Below are 25987 nucleotides of genomic sequence, written 5' to 3'. Positions count from 1 at the left end.
GGGAATTTTTGCAGTTAGGAATGTTGAGTAAAGTGGTTCACTGGATATTGTGAAATAACAATTGTGATGTCATGTAACACCCACCAGAAACAAATAAGAATGAATGGTTAATAAATCTACAACATTGTGCAGTGGGCTGAAAAAATAGAAATAAAAAAATACCACACGAACATCTCAGTGTTTAGCAAGCACTTAGCTTTCAATTTATTTATTATAACCTAGAAAGAGGTCTATTGACCAGTAATAGGTAGCTAGACTGGCTTTAATACGGAAAATTAACAGCAAAAGCTGATACGACATAGATAAATTAATGCCTTGGGGATTAATCTCAGCATGTCCCATCCCAAAGTCCCATGAAAAAAAGTTGTGTTGTGTAACCCATGCACAGCAAGGAGGGAAAAAACAAGCATACCAGTTTTCTATCCAAAGTTACAAAGCTTCATCACTAGGCCTAATGGAGATACACAATCTAGACGGATAAACAGTTATGCATACGTATATCACAGTTAACTGTGCAATAAATAAAACTTCAAAGTGCTTAACTCTCCTATTTACAACATAATTAAATACCTTACTGGTGTTATCCATGCTGTCTACTAAGGGGAAGGGTTTTGTAAGTTGTAGCATTATGGATAATAAGAAAGAGGGTTTTAATAAATTCATCCTGCCCTGGGGTGACTGGGTAAGACATAGGAAAGCACTTTCACCCCCTCCCCTCAAATATAATGTCTAATGTGAGGCTGGGGGCTGAGAAAGCTGCTGTGCAGATGGTTTACTAGCTGGTTTTGGACACAGCACCCTGCCTGTCCGCATGAACTCAAAGTGTAGTCTGCTCAAATTTGGGTGATTGTTTTTTTCAACCCAAGAAGCAGTCTCCCTGTGCCAGCAGCAGTTAGTGCTCAGATCAGGCCCGTGTTTGGTCTGCTTGGCATAGCGATGTATGGAAGTGAGAGCTGGACCATAAAGAAGGCTGATCACCGAAGAATTGATGCTTTTGAATTATGGTGCTGGAGGAGACTCTTGAGAGTCCCATGGACTGCAAGAAGAACAAACCTATCCATTCTGAAGGAAATCAGCCATGAGTGCTCACTGGAAGGAAGATCCTGAAGCTGAGGCTCCAATACTTTGGCCACCTCATGAGAAGAGAAGACTCCCTGGAAAAGACCCTGATGTTAGGAAAGATGGAGGGCACAAGGAGAAGGGGACGACAGAGGACGAGATGGCTGGATAGTGTTCTCGAAGCCACCAACATGAGTTTGACCAAACTGCAGGAGGCAGTGGAAGACAGGAGAGTACCTTGCGTGCTCTGGTCCATGGGGTCACAAAGAGTCGGACACGACTAAACAACAACAACATCAATGCTTGGCAGTACAGACTTGTGGAGAACAAACTCTCCTGCGATCAGTTCCTGGGAAGAAGCAGAGGGCTTTCTCCACAGCATCGCTGGGAGAGATAAAGGGAGGAGAGAGTTGGTGAGGATCTTAACGGGGACAAAGAGAAGGCGCCAAAGAAAGCAAGAATGGATACTCCAGATGGACTGCCAAAAACATGAGAGAAGGAGTCATGGGATCTCGAAATCAGGACGTTTGAGACAGCAGCTGATTAAGAAGGTCAAATGGCACCCTGAAATTTTCCACCCAGAGCCTCTAAAACGCTTATTCACACTGTGCTGCACTGTTGAGGGCTGCAGAGATTATTAAAGAGGCAGAGGATTCTCCCCGTGGCACAGACAGCCCAGAAGTGCTTGAAGAAAAATCCTTCTAATTCTCCGGATAATAAAACTCCAGATATTAAGTAAGCATTGAAAATAACGTTCCTGTGCATTGAGATTTAGTTTACATTTCTGGATCAAATATTCTTTCTTGCAATATCAAATGTTTTCCATGGTGAAGATGTGCAATGATCTCCATCGTTCATTTTTTGCTGAGGGCTTTCCAGAGGAGCAAAGGGTTTTTTTTAAAATTCAGAGCTACACTTTTGCTATCTTCAGTCTAGCACCAGTTGTAGTATAAACACTATTAACTGGGAAACACTGGCCTGCGAGTGCTCCAATTGGAGAACAGCCTTTACCAAAGGTGTCATGGGCTTTGAAGACACTCGAACTCAGGACGCAAGGGAGAAACGTGCTAGGAGGAAGGCACGCTTGGCAAATCCACACCGTGATCAGCTCCGGCCCAGAAACCAATGACCCCACTGTGGAAGGACATGTGGATCCAGAATTGGCCCCCACAGTCACTTATGGACTCACTGTTAAAACTGTGTTCATGGAAGACATCTTACTTGGCTATGAGTGATTGCCAAAGAAGAAGAAGTCGTGAAATATCTTATCCCCACATTGTAATGGATAGGTTTGAGGGAAGCCTTGGAGGGAGGGAGCTGTCAGGTCTTTTTTGTAAATGGGGCTGGGTGAGTCTAGCTGGGGTCTAGCCCCATACAATTTGGCACCATACAAGGGGGATCTACACTGGGCTCTGCTTTCCCTGTGGATCCTGCTGCCCGAGGCAGTCTCCCCATCTTGTCCTATGGGTGGGCCGGCCCTGGCTGAGGAGCCTGCAGACAGCAAGCAAAGGAATTTTTAGAATAGCCTTTCCCAAGCTAGTGCTCTTCAGATGTTTTGGAGTACAGCTCCCAACATTCATGACCATAGGCTATGCTGACTGGGTGTGATGGGAGTTGTAGTACAGAATATATGGAGGGTATTGGTTGGGGAAAGTTGGGTGCTAATTGAATAGCTTTACTGCTTTTCAGTAGATTTTTTTTTAAGCACTAGACGAACAACGCAGCATGCACGGGGAGCATGTGTGCATAGGATCTGAGAACATAAAAGTTCGCAAAAAGGCATGTTCTCTTTGTCTGTTTCGGTGTCATTTGTCATAAATGAAGCCACTATCAAAGTGGAATTTGGCTCCCACTACAGCTGCAAAAAGCTACAACGCACTATTCGGAGAAGAACGGCATTTTCCAAGTACAAAAGCCTTGATCACTTGAGTGCCGTGAAAATGTGATATCCTCACCCCAGAAGAACTATCCTGGGAGAGGACGTCTTGACCTTACGACTGACTGAGCAATGAATGTAAAATTATCGTGCCAAAAAACATAACAGAACAAACTCTCATTACCTGGTAAGGCCATGAGATTATGATTATTTTGTCTGATTCTAAGGAACAGTGTGTCCATATTTTTCTTTTCTTTTCGGCACATTATAGCAAATTTATGAGTGATGGAAATGTATTTCCATTAGGGAGCACCCAAAACAGAAGCTGTATCCTTCCTTTTTCGCCCATGTTTGTCTCTCCTTTCAGCTTCCACTTCAGAACTGCATTCTTTTCCAACCGCAGCTAGTTCCTGGTTCCTATTCCCTCCCTGAATCTGCAACGTAGTCTGCCACTCGTATTTCCTGTTCCTCCTGGCCCTTCAAGGTTCGTTTCAGCGTTCAGGGATCCCTAGCAGTGTCCTTTTCCTGAGGAGCCTCTCAACACAATTGGCTTCCCTGAAATAAAACTCTTTTTAACTCACTCCACTCCTCCTTGATTCAGCTCTCACAATAAAAGGGCTAATCAGGTTCTGCAACAGAGGTCAGAGAGAAAGACCCCTACATTTTTAATAATAAAAAAGTGGGTGGGTGAGTGGGTAGCTGTGCTTTTCTCACACCTGAAACATGGTCCTGATCCCAGCCATGTACTGGAATGTGGAGCTCAAAGCTAATAGCAAAGGACACAGAGGGAAGCTATCCCAGAAAACAGCAGATAGAGCAACGTGGCTCAAACACACTTGGAATTCCCTGCCTATGTAAGCAAGCTCTGCAGATGTGGAGTTTCTCCCTTGCAATCTTGGGTAAAAAAAAAAGTCCTAGATTGGGTGGATGTTTAGTAGCTTCTGTTAAGGGTAGGATGGCCTCTGAGGTCGCAGCAAAGGACCATGTGTTTCCTTACTTGGAAAAGAAACCCAATTCTTGGGTCCAACAACAAATCCGCTCCAGTGGTATGCGGTCGGTGGACTAAGCTAGTCCCCTAAATGTTCCCGGTAAATCAGAGTATTATAGTAGTAAAGCCTACTGCCTTCTTCCCAAAGCCCAGGAAGCTTTTGCTTGGCTCAGTGAGGGATATCTGATGCTCCGACGGGTCCAAGAGACATTCCCCCACCTTCCCAAAGCCCACCCAGCTTTGGGAAGGAGGCAGCAGGTTTCAGCATCCTGACAGAGGCCTAACACCTCCTTTGCAAAGTCAAGGAAGCTTCTGCCCAGCTTAGGCATGATGCTCACACGCGGGACATTGAAATAATGTATGTGCAATCTCTCTCTCTCTCTCTCTCTCTCTCTCTCTCTCTCTCTCACACACACACACACACCCTAACACCCTCACAAACTGTTGCCTCTGGCCCTAACTGCTCCCCTATGAAAAATTTCACCACACACGACAACTGTCTGCAGGGGCGCCTGGAAACTTCATCTTTGCTGGAATGCCTGTGAGCTCCCTCCCTTTGGGCTTCCCCAGCTACAGTGGTACCTTGGTTCTCGAACTTAATCCATTCCAGGAGTCTGTTCGACTCCCGAAACCATTCAAAAACCAAGGTGCAGCTTCCGATTGGTTGCAGGAGCTTCCCGCACCCGAGCGGAAGCCGCGCTGGACATTCGGCTTCCGGAAAACGTTCGCGAACTGGAACACTTCCTTCTGGGTTTGCGGCGTTCGGGAGCCGATTCGTTCGACGACTAAGCCTTTCGGCAACCAAGGTACCACTGTACGGGGTCGTTGGTTCTAACTTAAATATTATCCAGAAGTGAAGAAAAATCAGAGGGGGAGGAGGTTGGCAGGGGGCTGGTATTAGGGCTGCTTCCTCTTGAGTTTGCGGGAGGCCGCGCTGCCCCCACCACGTTCCCGCTTCTCCTTGCGCACGCAGTAATATTTGGTGACGCGCTTGCGGCACTGCTCGCACCGGACGGCGCAGCACCAGTGGAACTTGCAGTTGCAGCTGGACACCATCTCGGCTCGCCGCTCCTCCACGGCCAGCCCACAGTCCCCGCACAGACGCTGACAGCTGCGCTTCTCCCACTTGCTCAAAGCCTTGCCCCTCTTCAGGCACTCCCGGCCCTCCGTCCCCAGCAAGCCCAGAGTCTTGTTCTCCAGGCAGTAGTCAGGGGAGTCCTCCAGGTGGACCAGCTCCTTCTTGGAGATGGAGCTGAAGGTTTCAGCAATTGCCCCCCGGCTGGCGGCACTGTTGCCTGCCCCTTGGAGCAAGTCGACCTTCAGGCCTTTGTGGTATTTCTCCTTCAGGTAGGTCCCTACTTCTCGAAACTCAGGCAGCTGCAGCCAGCAGGTCTGCGTGGTGCAGCTGCCGGATACTCCGTGGCATTTGCAGGTCCTCTTCATGGTCCCTTTCACTGCCTAGAGAGGAAGGAAAAGACAAGAGGGAATGCCATGCAAGAAGGCCAGGTGGACCGGAAGCCACTCCCAGGGCCGGATTTCGGTTTGATGAGGCCCTAAGCTACTGAAGGTAATGGGGCCCTTTATATGCCCTTTGTCAACAATGAATTGTCACTGTTTTTTGTGTTGAATATATGCTATATGGTCATTTCGGGACCTAATAGTTATCTCAAGCCATTTGCACATAACAAAATATGTATTTTATCAAAGCAATTACTTTTTATCTTATATTTTGGAAATGTACATCCACTTTTTTCCTTTAAATTTTTTTGGGGCCCCCAAGACAGTGGGGCCCTAAGCTATAGCTTATTTAGCTTATACGTAAATCCGGCACTGGCCACTCCCCACCCCCTAGCCCAAGTTCAGTAAAAAGGTAAGGTAAAGGACCCCTGGACAGTTAAGTTCAGTCAAAGGCAACTGTGGGGTTGCAGCGCCCATCTCGCTTTCAGGCCAAGGGAGCCGGCATTTGTCCACAGACAGCTTTCTGTGTCATGTGGCCAGGATGACTAAACCGCTTCTGGTGCAACAGAACACTGTGACGGAAACCAGAGCGCATGGAAATGCTGTTTACCTTCCCGCCACAGCGATACCTATTTATCTACTTGCACTGGCGTACATTTGAACTGCTAGGTTGGCAGGAGCTGGGACAGAGCAACAGGAGCTCACTCCGTCGCATGGATCCAAACCGCCGACCTTCCGATTGGCAAGCCCAAGAGACTCAGTGGTTTAGACCACAGCACCACTCGTGTCCTGCGAGTTCAGTATCTAGAACTAGAAGACTTTTGACTGAAATGGATCATAATTTTCTACCTGAAAGGGTACTTTGCAACTGTTTTGGAAAACTGTTCCATCGGTGGTCAGAGTCTTCCTTCCAATTTCGGCAGAAATTTATGAATGACAAACCTGCTGACGTTAAATTCTGGAGCCTTCAGGAAACTTGCCAAAGTGTTTCTCTGTATCAAGCCATCCATCTAAGTTGGCTGCGCCAGAGGAGGCTACCTCATCAGGAAGGAGGCTAAAGGATACCCATCTCCTGCTTCAACCTTTTTCATTTGCCATAGGTGGGAAATGTGTTGTTACCTTTCTGCCTGCCTCATTGTTATGCAGGTTCATCGCTGCTCTGGCGTCCTGCCCTGTCTCAAGTGCGTCCACAAACTGCTTTGAAATGGCCTCCCCAAAGCCCACGTTGTCGCTGCAGCCTCCCCACAGCCACCCTTGTCCTCCTGTTGGAGAGAGAGAGAGAGAGAGAGAGAGAGAGAGAGAGATGTCATCAGATATATGGAGTCAAGAGGCAGTTGAGCTTCTCTCGGTCCTTTCATCCTCATGGTGAGTGTTACAGCTGCAGCCAGAAAAGAGCTGGATTCTCAATAACGAGATTTATTTTAGGGGCAATAACAAATTCTGCAATCCCCAGAGCGGTTTAACATTCAAACCCTTTTTGCAGGGAACTCTAGGAATTGTATCTTTCCAAGGGGAATTAGGGAACTCCTCGCAAACTCTCAGCACCCTTAACAAACCACAGTTCCTGGGATTCTTTGGAAAAAGCCATGACTGTTTCAAGCTGGCTGAGTGAGTGCATTGAATTGCACAGGAAGTTGAACTAGATCACCTCCAAGGTCCTCGGCCCATCTCTAGGATTCTATGAAAATACACCATTTCTTGCAGAATACTGAAGCTACAGTCCTATGTAACCTGGTGGGAGTAATTTCCACTGAATTCAAAGGGACTGACTTCTGAATGGACACACCTAGGATTGCACTCACTGCCACAGCACTGATAGGGGAGAATCAATTCTGCACAGTTCCCTAGCTCAGTTGGTTAGAGCATGGTGCTGATAACAGCAAGGTCACAGGTTTGATCCCCATGTGGGAAAGCTACCTATAAATTACAGGATTCTCAGGGACCCTTCCAACTCCGATCTATGATTCTAATAAAGTGAGGACGTAGAGAAGGGCAAGAAATGTTATGTTTGGATTGGCAGTTTTGCTTCTCTTGCAATAAGAATGGTCACAAGAGTAGGGTGGCCATATGTCCGGATTTTTCCAGACACGACTTGGATGTCAAAGGCAGAATTGATGGCGGGGGGGGGGGGTCCCAAAAGGCAGCACTTTGTCCTGGATCTTAGGCAAGTCAGTCGAAAAAGCTTCACAACTTTTGGGATGTCCTGGTTTTTTTACTTTTTGAAATATGGCAACCCTACACAAGAGTTCCTTACCAAGTTGCCCGTTGCGTGAATCATCGCATCCACAATTGTCAAAGTCGCCCAGGCTGCAATTGCGTGTCAGTGTGTACATGACTCCAGCAGAGCTGATAGCATGGACAAAGGCTGTTTCTCGGTTTGCTGTCAAATGAAGACACGGGAAAAAGGAAACTAAAGGAGGTGCAAGACAGGATATGGCAGCAGCTCCTGTGATCTGGAGCATCCATGATCAGTAAGGCTGAATGGAAACATGGAGTTGTTATGGGTAAAAGAGCATTGGGAAATGATCCATAATGAATTGAAAAAAATGTTTTAAAGTAAAGGTAAAGGTAAAGGTAAAGGTACCCCCTGATGGTTAGGTCCAGTCGCGGACGACTCTGGAGTTGCGCGCTCATCTCGCTCTATAGGCCGAGGGAGCCGGCGTTTGTCCACAGACAGCTTCCGGGTCATGTGGCCAACATGACCAAGCCACTTCTGGTGAACCAGAGCAGTGCACGGAAACGCCGTTTACCTTCCCGCTGGAGTGGTACCTATTTATCTACTTGCCCTTTGACATGCTTTCGAACTGCTAGGTTGGCAGGAGCTGGAACCGAGCAACGGGAGCTCACCCCGTTGTGGGGATTCGAACCACCGTCCTTCTGGTTGGCAAGCCCTAGGCTCTCTGGTTTAGACCATAATTCAGATTGAAATTGTCATGTGTCAAAAAATGTTATTTATGTCTGCTACTACTGCGGTCCATGTTTTGTTAGTCCCAAAATGGAAAACGAGCAAGGTCCCAACTAAAGAAGACTGGCAACTTAAACTGATGGAATATTCACCGCTTGCAGACCTAACATATAGAATAAGAGAACAAGAAGAACATATGTTTAAAGAGGATGGGAAAAGGTTAATTGAATATATGGGAAGTAATTGTGTACAGCTGAAGACGCCGGCAGCATTAAGATAAATTCAGCAATGTAAATAAACTTGGATGGGTGTAATAATGGAATACGGAATAGTATAGTTTTTGTAAAATATGCAGGGATTTATATGTAAAATGAATCAAGGAAAGAGAGGAAGGGAAGTCATTGATATCTTAAGGGTACAAAATGAGTATTTTAGATTGTAAAACATATATATAGAGAGAGGAAAAGGGACCCCTGACTGTTAAGTCCAGTTGCAGACGACTCTGGGGTTGCGGTGCTCATCTCGCTTTATTGGCCGAGGGAGCCAGCATACAGCTTCTGGGTCATGTCGCCAGCATGACTAAGTCGCTTCTGGCAAACCAGAGCAGCACGTGGAAATGCTGTTTACCTTCCCACCAAAGCAGTACCTATGTATCTACTTGCACTTTGTGCTTTCGAACTGCTAAGTTGGCAGGAGCAGGGACCGAGCAACGGGAGCTCACCTCATTGCGGGGATTCGAACTGCTGACCTTCTGATCGGCAAGCCCTAGACTTAGTGGTTTAACCCACAGTGCCACCCGCGTCCCATAATTTATATATAGATATAATAATAATAATAATAATAATAATAATAATAATAATAATATAAACTGAACAGCAACCTTCTGTTTAGAAATGGCGAAGAACAACTTAGGGCTCTTCATCCAGCAGAAATGAAAGGTAGATAACATTCTACTAAGTAACATGAACTGATGCTATTATTGATGTTTTTTTTTGGGACCAGTCTGCTAAGAACTGCCTAGATTAAAAACAGGAGAGTTAACTCCTACTAAAGCCAAAGACAGCCATGGGAGGCAGTCGACTTGTAGATCTCTCCTCTGCCATCCTGCCCCTAACACGAAGGCTGAAATCTTTTGCCTCTGATAGCAGAAAGAACAGCCACCTAAACTACTCAGGATCACTGATGTGCCATGTAGTGATGTGACTGCTTTTCCCACTGCATTGTAAGTGTGGGTTAAATGCAAATAAATATCTAGTTGCTTCAGGGTTGTACAAATAATTGGCATGGAAGGGTCTGGCTCCTTCTTTCCTTGCCAGGAGGGAAAAGCCTCTTGGAAAAGTTTTGGCACTGAATGGGTGTAGCAGTTCCTAAGTGAGTCTGTTGCTCACCCTGAAGCCATCTAAAAGGTAAAAGGTAAAGGGACCCCAGACCATTAGGTCCAGTCATGACGGACTCTGGGGTTGCGGCGCTCATCTCGCTTTACTGGCCGAGGGAGCCGGCGTACAGCTTCCGGATCATGTGGCCAGCATGACTAAGCCGCTTCTGGCAAACCAGAGCAGCGCATGGAAACGCCCTTTACCTTCCTGCTGGAGCGGTACCTATTTATCTACTTGCACTTTGACGTGCTTTTGAACTGCTAGGTTGGCAGGAGCAGGGACCGAGCAACGGGAGCTCACCCCATTGTGGGGATTCGAACCGCCGACCTTCTGATCGGCAAGTCCTAGGCTCTGTGGTTTAACCCACAGCGCCACTCACGTCCCTTGAAGCCATGTAGATTGCACTCAAAAAACCAAACCTGTTAGAGAAAACAATACACAGAGCGTATTGTTTGGCTTTTGGTTCTCTACATTTTTCTTGGATGGCAGTGCCACTGATGGGTCACAGCTGGAGGTACAGATGTGCAAAGATAAGCAAAGCAGCCAGATTTGGTAACCAGAGTGCTTTTCTTCTTTTAAAAAAAACACGTTTAGGGGTACTCTCATTTTGACTCAAGAAAATCACCACTTTATAGTTCAAATCGGGGGAAATGAATACAGTAAATGGACAAAAGTACAAAGAATATGCATTACTCATATTGAAAGACTGACCCTCAATGAGGCCAAACTTTCATCAATAAAACACCACATGTCCACATTCCACACTGCTTCACACATTAAACCATGGGTAGGCAAACTAACGCCCGGGGGCCAGATCCGGCCCAATCGCCTTCCAAATCAGGCCCACGGACGGTCCGGGAATCAGCGTGTTTGTACATGAGTAGAACATGTCCTTTTATTTAAAATGCATCTCTGGGTTACTTGTGGGGCATAATTAGTCCGGCCCGCACAAGGTCTGAGGGACAGTGGACCGGCCCCCTGCTGAAAAAGTTTGCTGACCCCTGATGCTTGCTTCCGTATGCGACTCAGGAAACACCGGGAAAGGAAATGAAGGCGGTAACAAGAATCAGAGGTGGTAACAACGAAACTGGCCAATCACCATGCTATTCAACCGAACTGACAATTCACCTTGCTAGAGAAGAAACTATTTTTTTAAATAAAAAAATTGTTTCTTCTCCATTAGATTCACAAAATGTTAAGGGGTATTGCGTACCCCCAGGAAGAAAAGCACTGGGTAACCATATTTGGCTAAAGCAGCAGTCGGCCATAGCTTTTTCTCCTCAGCTCCCCTGTTGTGTAATAGATAGATTAATTGCCAGGGAACTAGATTATGTGGGTGATGGTTGTAAGATGATAAAAGCTTCTTCCTTGGGTGACTGCATCTTTAAAAGGGCACATAAACTCTGAGAATTGGCAGTTAAAAGCATCCTTAAATCCCCTTAACAGCTCCTATGGGGCTGGTCCTATCTTTAGACTAAGCGAGGCAGCTTCCTGGGTGTCATGAACTGGCAGCGAATTGTTAGTTGGTGGCGATGTGGGTTAAACCGCAGAGCCTAGGACTTGTTGATCAGAAGGTTGGCGGTTTGAATCCCCGCAATGGGGTGAGCTCCCGTTGCTCGGTCCCTGCTCCTGCCAACCTAGCAGTTTGAAAGCTCGTCAAAAGTGCAGGTAGAGAAATAGGTACCGCTCCTGCGGGAAGGTAAATGGTGTTTCTGCACGCTGCTCTGATTCGCCAGAAGCGGCTTAGTCATGCTGGCCACATGACCCGGAAGCTGCATGCCGGCTCCCTCGGCCAATAAAGCGAGATGAGCGCCGCAACCCCAGAGTCGGCCACGACTGGACCTAATGGTCAGGGGTCCCTTTACCTTTTACCCTTCAGGCAGGCAATGTCTCAGGAAGGCCCCGGCCAACCCTCCTGACATTTTCTTACCACTACGCAGTCCTCCGTGGCTGGAGAGTTGCAAAGCTCTCTCTGGGCAGTTCCAGCGATCCCAAGCAAACTGGAACTTGCATTCCTCAATCCCACTCTGTGCGCCGGCCGCAACGCTGCTGGAATAGATGAGGTATGCCTGCAGGGAGGAAAGAGCAAGGGCAAAAGAGGAGCTTCCACAAGGGGACATGCAGAGATTGCCATGCCTTCTCCCTCGAAACCTGCCTCTAAGAGTTCAATCCTTGCCCCACATAGGAAACCCTGTTTGTATCCTCAGTGGCAAATTGGGACTTAGCATCATTGTCTCCTGGAAGGCCCAGGAAGTGGGTGGCTATCTGCTCAAGTCCAGGAGACTTGTCTGTCTGTGTCCAGGGTTCGAGTCGACAGAGATAAGATTGTGCAGTGAATTTGGTGACACCTTCCATATTTAACATGCAACCAGTAAGCAACGAATTCGAAAAACAATTCCATTAGAAGCTGAAAAGGCGAAACAGAGCATGATCTGAATATAAAGTACTAAAATGAGAACGTGCAGCTTCCTAAACCACTCGTTCCAGGGCTCTCGGAATGTCTCGCCTGCTACTCCTCCTTTAGATTACCAAGAGGATTTTCTTCCTTTGAACTGGGTCTTGAGTGCCTTCTTTTTTCCTTGCACTGAAAAAAAGGACGTTGAATTTTCAGGGCTGTGCTGAAAATTTATCCCAGTTTTTCTCCATCCCAGTGATCCTCGAATGAAGGGCGCTGGAGAAATTTAATTATTAATAACAAAATAATAATCGCAGAGGAGAGCGTTGGGGTATATGTGTGTGAAATTCCTGTGGTTGGGAGGGAGATAAGTTGTGGGGTTTTTTTTTTAAGATCAGGCAGTGCGGTCAGTTTAGGGAGGCTGGAGAGATGTTTAAACATTGGCCAACTCATGACACTGAGGTAAGCTCAAAACCCCACGGCCACCCAAATTTTAAGCCAGGAAATGCTCAAGTGCCCTCAGAATGAGGCAGCCAAATTAAAGTCTCAATTACAGGAGACGAAAACGTACAAGAAATTGGAGAGTCATGGATGCTTTAGCTGAGATTCCTGCATTGCAGGGCATTGGAACAGAGGACCCCTGGGGTCTTTTCCAACTCTACAATTCTATGATTCTAAGATTTTAAAGTGTACCGCGGCCCAGCACTAGTTCTGGCACAGAAGGTTGCTTTGCCTGACCTGGAAACAAAAGTGAAAAAGCAGCAGGACAGAGAGGGAAAGGGCTTATTGAGCCAATGCACATCAGACCCTACTGGTCCTTCCTCAGGAATTTCAGATAACAGGAATTCGAAATCTGGATTTGCTAGCTTTCCTACCTCCTCTGGGTAAGAGACAGAAGGGCCAGCACATACCCTCCAACATTTCTCCGATGAAAATAGGGACGTCCTAAGGAAAAGTGGGACGTTCCAGGATCAAATCAGAAACTGGGATGGCTTCTATAAATCCAGGACCGTCCCTGGAAAACAGGGTCTCTGGCAGCATATCGGGACTTTGAATTACTGTTCTCTCAATTTCCCTAAAGAAGGACCAGTGGAATATGGAACCCTTTGGATCAGGATCAATACCACACCACCACCACCACCGTTTACCACATAGGTGTTTTGTTTGTTTGTTTTGTGTTTTAGTTAGTTTGCTCCCGTTTTCTTTTTGCAGGTTCCCTGACCTGGTCTATGTGCTGGGCTTTCCCTGACCTGGTCTATGCGCTAACTGCATGGCTGAGCCAGACCCCACCTTGTTGAGAACTGCAGAGCCTCTCGTTTGTGTCGTTTGCTAATTTCCCACTTGGATCATGCTTTCTCCCAGCTTCTTAATCCACCTCCCAGCCCAACCCCCAAACAGCCAACCTGTCAAGTACAGCCAGACTTTTATCTAGACTCTTCAGATGTGCGCCCCCCTCCCCAACTCCCCACCCCCTCTCCCTTCCTTCCTTTTACTTCAGGGGGCCGAGTTCAATATGGTGTTTTCCTCTATGAAACAGCATCGGTGGAGGAAGCCCTATTCAAAGTCTTCAAGGCAGGCAGCTGTGTTTGTTTTTGCTGCAACAGACGGACCAGCAGAGCAACTTCAATGGGGCTTACTCCTAAGTAAGTGTGCATAGGATTACAGCCAAAGGGCCCCTTCAAATATCCTTCTTATTAGACACCCAAAATGCTACAGGAATGGTCACGTGCAATCCACTTTTAATACTGTTTGCATCTGCAAACATTTTTTGGGGGGAGTCACACTGCTTCGCTTCCAAATCAGGGCATATTGCATAAGAAATCTGGTGACTTTTATGCCACAAATGTTCTAGTTACTTTACAGTGGTACCTCCTGTTGCGCAGGGGATCCATTATGGAGCTCTGGACGGATCCCGAGGTGTGCTTATCTGGAGGTGCCGCTTCTGTGCATGCGTGTGGTGTGGTTTGGCGCATCTGCGCATGCGTGCGGCATGTAGAGCTCTTCTGCGCAAGGATACGTAACCAGAGGTGAACGTAAGCAGAGGTACCACTGTATTTTGTTTTGTTTTTGTTCTGCTATTGCCCCTCCAGAGAGCAATAATGTGGAAGCATTGTGGAAGCACCACAGAACAAACAAAAGCAGAATAAATCTACCGCCAATGCACTGTTGCAGAATACACAGGTGGGGAGAGCCCAATTTTGTGGTGTTTGTTCAGAGCCCCCGGTCGTTTTACTGACTTTTGACCTGTACACCACTGCTTTATTCTTCTGCTGCCACCAACCACGTTTCTTCTGAGTCTCAGTCAGGTTATAAAGTCAACAACGAAGATTGAAGTTTATTGAAGAACAAACAAGTTTTAAATATGTTCAGAACGGTTTCTCAAATGTGCGCCCTGAACTAGATGTGGTACTATCTCACACAGTCACAATCTTCTCTCTCAGTTCTATCCCTGTCTCTCACTCTAACTGCCACAACCACTATGTTCGACTTTTAATGCCTCTGTCTGACCCTCATTCCTCTATCTGAAAGATTAAGCAGGGTTTTGTAGCAAAATGCTAGTGCTCGGAACATCACCCAGAAGATCGCAACTAGAGAGATCGTTGTCTTGAGATGTCACTTCCTGGTTTGCCTGGAGAAGCCATTTTCAACAGAGCTCAGCAACAGAAGTATTGAGGAAGTGTTGGGTGTTGAAATTTTGTGCCCCTGACCATTTTGCCCCCAGGGAAACTGCCCCAGTGGGTCCACCCATGCTAGGCCACTACAACTCAAGAAGCTTATGAGGCTTTTAGCTCAAGGAACCAGTCTAGTATTTGCTAGGTTGCATTTATATGTTGACCTGTTCCATTTTATACTTGACATCTCTGGGCTCGATCAGGTGATGCTTCCGCACGCCCCACAACACGGCTGTTGTTGGCATTTGTCTGTCTCGAGAGAAAATGGAGTGCGCCTTCGGGGTAAACCACTGTGTTGGCAACACGGAAGTGAACTTCCCGGGGAACAAGAGTGTCTGGAGGTCCTGGGCTGCTCAGACGACAAGACCCCCCATCCTCAGCCTCACTGATTTGGTCCAAAGGAAAGCAGAGCAATGCATTCTCTGGATAGCAATTCCACAGCATGGAAATTAGCATTAAGGTAAAGGTAAAGGGACCCCTGACCATTAGGTCCAGTCATGACCGACTCTGGAGTTGTGGCGCTCATCTCACTTTACTGGCCGAGGGAGCTGGCGTACAGCTTCTGGGTCATGTGGCCAGCATGACTAAGCCACTTCTGGCAAACCAGAGCAGCGCATGGAAACACCGTTTACCTTCCCACCAGAGTGGTACCTATTTATCTACTTGCACTTTGATGTGCTTTCGAACTGCTAGGTTGGCAGGAGCAGGGACCGAGCAACGGGAGCTCACCCCGTCGTGGGGATTTGAACTGCCGACCTTCTGATCAGCAAGTCCTAGGCTCTGTGGTTTAACCCACAGCGCCACCCGCGTCCCTAATACACGAAAGGTGCAAGAATAGGGACCAGTAAAAAAATAACAAAAACCAGCCAGCAAACTGGTAACCCTAACACTGGGGCTTTTTTCAACATCTCTCAGGTGGGTGCCATTGCCATTATAAGAGAACAAGGGAAGCATTCATGGTGAGTTCCGGCACGTCTTTTTCTAGAAAAATAGCACTGCTTAGCACTATGCGTAAGGTTCAAGTCATCAGCTACTATGGTGTAGAAGAGTTGAATCTGGACTTTAGCAACTTGGATTCAAATCTCTGAAACCTGCCCAGCCATAAACCTCTTTGGATTGCCCTGGGCAGGGATGTTGGGAAGACAGAATTGGGGGACGGGGAATACTGCCCTGAGCTCTTTAGAAAAAGAGAAAAACTGCTTCTTTCCTTGCTTTTTGCGCTTAAGATTCGGCACTCAAGAGACAGAGAGTGCAGGGTTGCCCCTGCCCAAACCTTAGCAAACCTGGGAGGCTGGAAACAGGCCTGATTTTCAGCAGATCTTGGCTTGTTGGAATTAGAGACACAGATCAAAGGAAATGCACTTACCTTGGGACCAGTCATCAGGAAATTATTCACTGACCTGGAAGGGAGGAAAAGGGATCATCAATGGAAAGAAGCAGAGGGAATGCCTGGAATTCCCCTGTGCCACCCCTGCCCAGCCCTTGGAGAGTCGTCCCACTTACTGAACCAAGCGCATTTGCCCATTGCTGCCCAGTAGGTACTGCTGAAGGTTTGTTGGGGCTGCGAGCCTCTCCCTGTCCTGATTCGTTGCCTAAAGATAGTTGAAGGATGGTCAAGTATTTGCACTTGGTTTGAAAAAACAGGATGGAGTTGTGGTTGGCAGTAGGCTTGTGGCTGCAAAGGTATTGTACGAAATGGAGGAAACCACACACGGACAGAGGGAAAACGCTTGCCAAAGTCTGAGGACCGATTCAGGTATTAAAAATGTATTTAACAACATGGTGTGAGACCGCAGGTATTAGATATTTCTTGATATGACACCTTAAGTATGATTTTATATAGATTTGATTTGTATTCTCCTTCCCCCCCCCCCCAGCCTTGCAACTATTAGGCGTATCTTTCTATTTTGTACTTTGTATACGAAAAATTGAAAGATGATGGTGGTGGTGATTTGATTTATAACTTGCCTATCTGGCTGGGTTTTCCCAGCCACTCTGGGCAGTTTCCAACACATATAAAAACGTAACAAAACATCAAACATTAAATTCGGGACTTCCTTCAGATGTCTTCTAAAACATGGAAATCTTTAGTAAAAGGCGAAAGATTTTTACAATCTTAAGAGAAACCAGAGAACTTTTCATAGAACTGAAATTAGAAAGCCCCTATAACAAATAAGTGCCTGAACACTCGAAAACTAAGTGAGAAACTAAACACGTAAGATATCAGATGGTGGCCCAGATTTACAATTTAACAGAGATAATGAAATAGAATATAAAATTGTCTGAAAATGTTGAAAATGCCATTTTTCCTGTTGAAATGTGGTATCAAAAACGGAGCTTTTCAAGTGAAATTTCAGCAGTTCCACCTATGTAGAAAGATTTACCAAAACTTAAGAGGTGATAGTATCATTGTACCCCTGTAAGACCTCCTTTTCAAGCCTTCCTTGACTGCATAGGAGAAAGGGAAACAGCCCCCCAAGAGTCACTGTGGATGGGACAAGAAGGAACAGAAATGTATATCTGGAAAGTGTTCCCCCCTAGAAGATCTGGGCAATTATTGCAGTTGCATTTAGCTTAATAGGTACGTCTGTTGATGTGGAAACAGACCTTCACCCAGAGCAGATGAGGGCGAGGCAATGCTACCCCTAAATGTAAGTTTATAATGAATTTATAAAGCTTTGTATCTCTCCACCATAAAACTGAAATAAACTTCATGTGGGACATGCAAAGAATAGACTGCAAGAACCAACTGTGAAACCCAAGAAGAATGCTTTTATCCCCCTAGTGATTCTCCACCCCCAATCTCTCAGGTTTCCTTGTTGATTTTCATCACCCTCCCATAATGGCCCCGTTCAGATGATCATATCTCAGCCTAATAAACTGAGGTATTTTCCATGTTGTGTAGCACGCACCTTTGCCCTTCCCTACACAATATGAGCAATCAAATCAGGTGGCCTCTAAAACTTCCCATTTTCATCCAAACTGAACAACCGGTTCCTAGTTTAGGAACCAAGCCAGGATATTAAAACCACAATTGGTTCAAACTCCTGGCTTGATCTGAAACTGGGAACCAGTTTCCCAGTTTGGACAAAAGGCGTTTCTTGAATTGATTGCTTGTGCCGTGCAGGAAAGAGCAAGGGTTGCTGCATTCAGGTTCCATCCTTTATCAGGAAAGACTACGATGGAAATATTTCTATTAAAGCACCTTCACATTCGTTTTTGTAGCAAACCTTTGAAGCAATCACTTCTTAGCAGACCGGCTTTATCTCCCTTCAAAGGCAAGGGCAGTCGTCAAGGAAAGAGAAAAGACAGAGCACACAAATTCAAGTTTACCGGCCGGCACACAAGGGGACAGATTAAACGCTGGCACAAAATAAGCATCTATGTGTGGAGATGTTCCCTTTAACAATAGAAATTGTGATTATTTCTTTTTTTAGAGTCAGTTTCTGTCAATTTACCACTTGCCACGGAGTGAACAGGACAGCCACAGACTCCCAATTGGGCGAACTAAGCTGACTCTAAGCTAAAGAAGCAGACCACCCTGATCCCTTTTTCCAAGACGATGGGGATTAAATACCCGAATGGCCATGAAGCTAGGATATGAAATAGAGCCGCCAAATTTTAAAAAGTTCTTTTAGGGTTTTTTTAACTGCTTAAATCTTGCTTTTCATCCATTTATTGTTTAACTAACTGTTTAACTGAATGTGTATCTTCTTCTCTGGCTGGATCCAGCAAGCCAATTATTATGTTGCAATTACTTTTTAGTGATAACAGACAGTCGAAACATTATTTCCATTGGCCCTGAATCTTTTGGATTATTTTTCTGCTTGGCTGAGTTGCAGATCTTCTGGATTATGCTCAGAAGATAACTATATCAGATTTTGGGGGGAAAACAATAGCCGAGGAAATATTACTGGACCTCAGGAATACTTGCTGCTGGCAGAGCCACAGCACATTAAATTGTAATTTGCAATCTAAAGAAGATGGTATGTGCATATTAATAAATCACTTTTTAAGGGCCAAGGTGTTGTCTGAAAGTAAAACCTCTAAAAGCAATGTGGGTTGCTTCCAAAAATTACCACTTCATCTCTTGGGCCAATTATTATTGCTATTAGTTGTAGTATTATGGCATATTGTTAGCTCGCTCTTCAGCACAGTATATCACAGGTCAAGCACAATCCATGGGTTAGAATACACAAAATACATATAAAGCAACAAAACCAATCAAAATGAGAAATCATCATATCGAGAAGAGCAACAGGAAATGCGCCATGAAGACTACAACAACTACAGAATGGGCTACTCACTCTCCTTTAGTAATTACTCCAATATCCTACAAATACGCATCCTATTTATGGATATATGCATAGCCATGAGTGAAGGGGTCATTAAAACAATCTGTGGCCTTACAATCTCATGAAACACAACTTTCCAGCTGTGCAAGCTGGGTGTACAACTTGTTCTCATGACACCCACAAAAACCCCCACCGTCACAGAAATCACTTCTGGCGCGATTCGGTGCTTAGAAAACATTATTTGAGAAGCACCCCAATTTTCCTTCAACCTTATTTTCAGTGCTCCTGTAGAATTTGCTGATTTCCTTGTAAAAGGTAAAGGAGCCCTGGACGGTTAAGTCCAGTCAAAGGCGACTATGGGGGTGCAGCACTCACCCCGCTTTCAGGACGAGGGAGCCGGCGTTTGTCCACAGACAGCTTTCTGGGTCATGTGGCCAGCAGGACTAAAATGCTTCTGGGACACTGTGACGGAAACCAGAGCGCATGGAAATGCCGTTTGCCTTCCCGCCACAGTGGTACCTATTTATCTACTTGCACTGGCGTGCTTTCGAACTGCTAGACTGGCAGGAGCTGGGACAGAGCAACAGGAGCTCACCCCATCATGGGATTTTGAACCGCTGACCTTCTGATCAGCAAGCCAAAGAGGCTCAGTGGTTTAGACCACAGCGCCACCCACAACCTTGTTCCCATACATCAATGGGAAAGGTATTTCCCATTGTTCTTTCCCCGAAAGAGATTTTAGCTGATGAATCGTCTCTTCAGTGAAAGCTTATATAGCAGACCAACATTTGCCCATTGATGTCTTGGTAGATGTCAGGCATAGAGCCATAGACACTTCACAGATGAGGAGCACACTGTCCCAACGAAGCTTGCAGATGAACATTTCCAAATTATATCCAACGCTAGCAGCAGGGCTCTTTTCAGCCAGAACTCACTGGATGTCAGTTCTAGCAACTTTCAGATAGGCACCATTGCCATTATAAGAGAACAAGAGAGGTGTTCATGGTAAGTTCCAGTACCTCTTTTTCTATAAAAAATAGTACTGGCTAGCAGATATTCTGCATTGTTGGTTTTCATCCTAGTAATAAGAGTCACAGGCAGCTGAAGCTAAAATCAGGGTCAATGCATATGATTATGATTATATTTTCACCTCACCCATCTGACTGCCCCAGCCACTCAGGGCAGCTTCCAACATATATAAAAACATAATAAAACATTAAACATTAAAAAAAACCCCTTCCCTATACAGAGCTGCCTTCAGGTGTCTTCTAAAGGTTGTATAGTTACTTATAGTTACTTATCTCCTTGGCTGTCTCCTGGCAGTTCCCTCCCTGCGAGAAGTGAGGTTACAGGGAACCAGGCAGAGGACCTTCTCGGTAGTGGCGCCTGCCCTGTGGAACGCCCTCCCATCAAGGAAATAAACAGGTATCTGACTTTTAGAAGACATCTGAAGGCAGTCCTGTTTAGGGAAGTTTTTCATGTTTGATGTTTTATTGCGTTTTTAAGATTCTGTTGGCAGCCTCCCAGAGTAGCTGGGGAAACCCAGCCAGATGGGCAGGGTGTAAATAATAAATTATTATTACAACTCCATACCCTCCAACATTTCTCCAATCAAAATAGGGATGCCCTAAGGAAAAGTGGGACATTCCTGGATCAAATCAGAAACCGGGATGGCTTCTGTAAATCTGGGACTGTCTCTGGAAAACAGGGACACTTGAAGGGTCTGCGTTGTGACGATTTACTACAAATCACCCAGAAGTTTCTGATCTAAATTATGTCCATATCTGGCCAAGCAGATGGAGACCATCAATGGAGCATCACTTAGTTGGGTTTCCATAGACTAGCCTCTCATAGTGAGCAGATTTGGTGGCTTTGATAAGGGCAGGACTCCCTCACGACACCATAAGAGGTATGGCTAGGAGCTGTCAGGATCAGGTGTTCCACAGATTATCTACACTACTCTGTGTCACCCTGAAATTGTTGGGATAAGGCCAGGGGTCAGCAAACTTTTTCAGCCATGGGCTGGTCCACTGTCCCTCAGACCTTGTGGGGGGCCGGACTATATTTTTTGGGGGAAATGAATGAATTCCTATGCCCCACAAATAACCCAGAGATGCATTTTAAATAAAAGCACACATTCTACTCATGTAAAAGCACCAGGAAGGCCCCACATTTAACCCAGAGATGCATTTTAAATAAAAGGTCACATTCTACTCATGTAAAAACACGCTGATTCCCAGACCGTCTGCGGGCCGGACTGAGAAAGCGATTGGGCTGGATCCAGCCCCCAGGCCTTAGGTTGCCGACCCCTGGGATACGGCAGATAAGAAGATAATTGCCCACAGAGACTCGGGAAGTAAGGAGGAGAGTTGGTACTTGGGTGATTTTGTATGATTGTTTGAATTTGTATTCATTGTTTCGTTTATGAATAGCTTCCTTAGGAAGCATCTTGAGGCAATTTCACAATACTGGGGGGGGGGGACCCCCAACCCATATACAAAACGAGTACGTATATAAAAACAGTGATTACAATTCCATGTATAAAGCAACTTCAGATGAATTGCATGCCTTCCAACATTTCTCCGATGAAAATAGGGATGTCTTATTCCATATTAATAATAGTTTTATCCTTTTGGGTATTGTCGGCCAGAAGGTGTTAAAGAAGGACCGAACATTTTTTTTGTATGCAACAACGGCAGCAAGGATACTCATCGCTAAGAACTGGAAAACGCAAGATCTACCCATGCTGGAAGAGTGGCAGATGCAGCTGATGGACTATATGCAACTGGCCGAGATGACTGGCAGAATCCGAGACCTGGGAGAAGAGAGGATCGAGGAAGACTGGAAGAAATTTAAGACGTATTTACAAAAACATTGTAATTTGGTTGAATGTTAAGAAGGATGCTAGATTATAAATAATTGGCCACCACTAAATTAGATTTGAATTTGATGATAAGTGAGATTAAAGAAAACATAAACCTTTTGGAGAATTGCTAGATTGTATTTAAATGAGTGGATATAAGATTGTAAACAAGTTGATAATTTGCTTGGGAAAACTTTTTAATGATGTAAGTGGGAGCGGGAGACGTGAGGGAGTCCAAAGAAGTGATGAAACCATGTTTTGATATAAGTAATGTTGTTTATTATTTGTGCATTTGTATCAAAAAACTTTAATAAATATTTATTTAAAAATAATAATAATAGTTTTATTCTTTTTACCCCACCCATCTGACTGGGTTCCCCCAGCCACTCCAGACAGCTTCCAACACCCCCCCCCCAAAAAAAAATTTAGAAAACTTCCCTTGAGAGGTCTTCTGAAAATTGTAAAGTTACTTATATCCTTGGCTTGGGGGATCGGGTCGCATAACTCCAAACCCTCCAACATTTCTCCGATGAAAATAAAGACATCCTAAGGAAAAGCGGGACATTCCAGGATCAAATCAGAAACCAGGACAGCTTCTGTAAATCCGGGACTGTCCCTGGAATATAGGGACACTTGGAGGGTTTGGAATTGCACCTGATGGTGTTTAATTGCGGGTCCTATTATCAAGATTAATAAAACGGTGGCCCGTATTTGCACTAGTGTGTTGATTCTGTTCTGAGCCTGGAGCCAGAAGCCTTTTAACTAATAAACAGCTCAGTAGCTGTGGAGTTTGGAGGCAACAAATGAACCTGGCAGTCGAGTGCTATAGCACAGTTTGCTCTGTAATGCTGGATGCTGAAGTTTGGCACTAGGCAAGTAGCAAGAGGTTCATCAAGTCCTGAACCTAATCTGAGTGATGGTCCATACACAGGGATATTCCTCCCTATGGTGTACATGACAGAGTCCAGAGAGGGGAGAACGGAGGTTTGGGAATGTGCATCTCGTATTCCCACGTTTCAATCCTCCGTCTAGCTAACTTTAAGCAGCTGGGGCTGTACCTCCTTCTCTTCTCAAAACATTTTGGAAGGACGATTAAATTCAGACAGAAGAAAGCACTTTCCCTTCCCTTTGGGAAAGTTTTAAAGTGGTTAGGGCCCTTAAAATATATATACCAGCCTCACCACGCACAAATCCTGACCCTGGCCCCTGTATCCTTCCAGGATAACATAAGTTATTAAGAGCTTGATCTCTCTCTTTCTTACTCTCTCTCACTCACAAACATTTCCACCACTACCTCACCCGCTGGACTGTGGTTCTTGGGAGCTATTTAACGTTTATTTTTTAAATTAATGCTCCACCGCTGCATATCTGGAATGCAGATGCACAGAAACGATCGCTTTAATTGTGGGTGGCCCCATTCTGCCGCCAGACCGTTCGACACAGGACCACCGGGTATGATGTTAGAAGGGAGAAGCGGGAAGCCACGAGGAAAAATTGTAGATTATCCTCAACCCCTTAAGAGGAATGCTCTTGTTGAAGGCTCTTAGACCCCTCTGAGGCTTTCCTTTCTCCTGGCAGAAGTTTTTAACCTTAGGACACACACACACACACACACACACACACACACACACAACACTGCTCCGCAACCGTATTTCCCATTCCACTGAGACACCTTTGGCTTAACCATGAGAGGGTTTCAAACATTTCAACAAGCCTGAACGACTTGTTCATGCACTTGGTCCTTTTGCACTTCCGCTGTTAACATCTCAAAAGCAAATTGTATTGTTGAGGGGGTGGAATATAAGCTCAAGATTTCGATACAACTTCCTTCTGTTCCCCCGCACTAGAATCTCTCCTCTGAACATTAAAGAGTCACTACTGCAAACGTCTAACCCTCTCTGGGTTTTAGTTAGGGCTCCCTAGCCAGTTTCTCCAGATTTAATTATCCCTCTGTTAATCCTTATTAAGGTCAATGGGGAAAGATACGAGGAATCTATTCCCCATCCAGCACAACTTGGTTATTTTTACACTCGCAACATACTGGAATCCCAGTTGAGTTAAACTCTCTGAAAAGATGCCGCAAGCAGCACTGAATTTGGTTAAACTTAGCCCCATATTTCAACAGGGTGCAAAAATTTAGCTTGCTGGTAGCTTGGCAAACACAGAATCCTCTCAGACAACTTTGTTCCACTGAGACAAGAGGATGCCAAGCGATATCAGGTGATTGGAGGAATTCCTGTTGTCGGAATTAATTCTGCCTGATGGTAAATTCCATGTAACCTAAAGATGTGCCTGGACTTAAACAAATTAACAGAGACGCAGTAAAAGATAATGCATTGCCTATTATCTCACGAACACTGGATATTTGCTTCTGTGATATCCTTTCCAAATTTCTTTTTTTAAAGCAGACAATTTCAAAGGCATTCACTAAAGTTTCGTGAGTCTCACCAGTACAAAACATTTCAGGCTGAACAACGAAAAACATAGACTACGCAGCAGAACGGTCCAATTGAATTGATTGCTAGTTTATCTGAGAATGGTTGACTTTTTTTGACTGCTGCAGGGAGCCAATTGGAATATCTTAACAAGTTGTGATGTTAAAAAAACGAGGCCGAATGTTCCCTTTTGACACTTTCTTCTTCTTTAAAACCCTTGCTATTCCCTCATTACTGAACTGTCAAGCCGAAAGCTGTGATTTCAACCAGCTAAATCAATGCAACCAGAATCTTGGAGGCAGCAGCTGAATTGCTGGTTAGGAACATAAAGGAGACACAGAATGCAAGGAAAGGAGAGAGCAAAGCATCGTAGCTTGGGAACCTTCAGACAGAGGAACCCCTGCTCTTCTGCGATAAGTTCATCTTGCAAATTGGACGCAAAGTGGCTTCTCTGAGATTCCCAATGATCTCTCCAAGCAGTCCTCTGGGGGGTCTGTAGGATGTGCCTCCGGGTGAGGTCAGGCTCCACAAGCCTAAAACACCCTTTAGCGACCCGAGGGAAATAGGAAAGGAGTGGTGGTTGCTCAAAGAGCAAGGTGAGGGTGCCTTTGACCCTGCATGACAGCGTCCCATGGGCCTGTCTTGCTACATCATCGCAAAGGAAGGAACTCTCGTTACTCACCAAGGATAGCTGAAGTGGAAGAAGGACACGAGGAACAAGGTGCCTGGATAGGAGCCCATCCAAAACATAATCCTACCCCCCTCAAAAATAAATAAATAAATAAATGAAAGGCCGAGAAAAGAAGATCTTAAAATATTAGGATGGTAATTTGAGGAGGGGGAGGGGGGGCGAAAGAAGAGCAAAATGAGCTTCTAGCCTCTGCTCCTAAAGGGTGCAGAGAAGTTAAAAGACCCCGAATCCAAACTGCGCTGTAGGACAATCGGTCCTGAAGTGCAAGCAAAAGGCGATTGGTGAAATGGAGCCACTGAAATTTGTAAGAAGAGATTATCTACTTAATTAAAGATTTCTCTCTCTCTCCACCCCCCCCCCTAAGTCCTTCAGCCAATCAGGATTCAAGTGCCAGACAGAGACTGAAGTGATCAAAAGAACACCCCAGGTCCCTCGAAGACAAATGCAACCAAGAAAAAGGATTTTTTTTTGGGGGGGGGTGTTGTTTGACAGAGATAAAAAGACAGAAAGAGACAAAGCAAATCCCTCGAATAGTCCTTGGGTGCAATCTCCATCAGCAACCCTGCGACATCCCCAAAGGTAACTTGGAAAGACTAATTACAAATCTTAGATCTTTCGCCTTGGAGGCTTCCGTTGCAACCTGCGCATTTTCCGCAAGCATGAATTATATTTGTTTTTAAGAATTGGGGAGGTGGAGTTGCGCCGTAAGAAGGCTTCTGAGAAGAAGGCTGGAGAATCGAGAATATTTGCAACTCATCCCTCAAACAGCTAGATAGAAAAGGAGTTGGTACCCAAAGGTCTTCTTTCCTTCTGGCTTTTTCAATCCCTCCTTTGGAGCAAAAACTCTAGACAAGGATTATCTTCTTCTTTGGCGATCACTCACAGCCAAGTAAGATTGTCTTCCATAAACACGGTTTTCAAAAGTGAGTCCATAAGTGACTGTGGAGGCCAATTCTGGATCCACACGTCCTTCC

The 25987-nt window shown here is 45.5% G+C and overlaps 1 protein-coding gene and 1 long non-coding RNA gene across 2 annotated transcripts; one reads left to right on the top strand and one right to left on the bottom strand.

Moving 5' to 3' along the window:
* Positions 1-4799: 4799 nt before the first annotated feature.
* WNT8B (Wnt family member 8B) lies at positions 4800-25284 on the bottom strand. Its single transcript, XM_083738504.1, has 6 exons — positions 25005-25284; positions 16096-16129; positions 11593-11731; positions 7636-7761; positions 6501-6643; positions 4800-5381 (listed from the first exon to the last, which is right to left on the bottom strand). Exons 1-6 carry the CDS (start codon positions 25070-25072, stop codon positions 4821-4823), a joined length of 1071 nt encoding a protein of 356 aa, XP_083594630.1. The 5' UTR covers positions 25073-25284; the 3' UTR covers positions 4800-4820.
* LOC310844241 lies at positions 16365-18713 on the top strand. Its single transcript, XR_014564022.1, has 3 exons — positions 16365-16485; positions 17303-17380; positions 18167-18713. It is a non-coding gene; the product is annotated as an uncharacterized lncRNA (long non-coding RNA).
* Positions 25285-25987: the final 703 nt, after the last annotated feature.

The sequence above is a fragment of the Podarcis gaigeae genome (genome assembly GCF_964106915.1).
Source record: "Podarcis gaigeae genome assembly, chromosome: 5".
Lineage (NCBI taxonomy): Eukaryota > Metazoa > Chordata > Lepidosauria > Squamata > Lacertidae > Podarcis > Podarcis gaigeae.
The sequence above is the reverse complement of the archived record's forward strand: the minus strand, read 5'-3'. Positions and strand labels throughout refer to the sequence as shown.

Bases quoted from the DNA above. Each gene is read 5' to 3' on its own strand.
- WNT8B (XM_083738504.1), bottom strand. From the start codon at position 25,072: ATGTTTTGGATGGGCTCCTATCCAGGCACCTTGTTCCTCGTGTCCTTC. The intron at 7,762-11,592 runs GTAAGAAAATGT...TTCATTTGACAG, and splicing joins CCACGGAGGACTGCGTAGTG to CAAACCGAGAAACAGCCTTT. The intron at 6,644-7,635 runs GTAAGGAACTCT...TCTCTCCAACAG, and splicing joins TTCACGCAACGGGCAACTTG to GAGGACAAGGGTGGCTGTGG.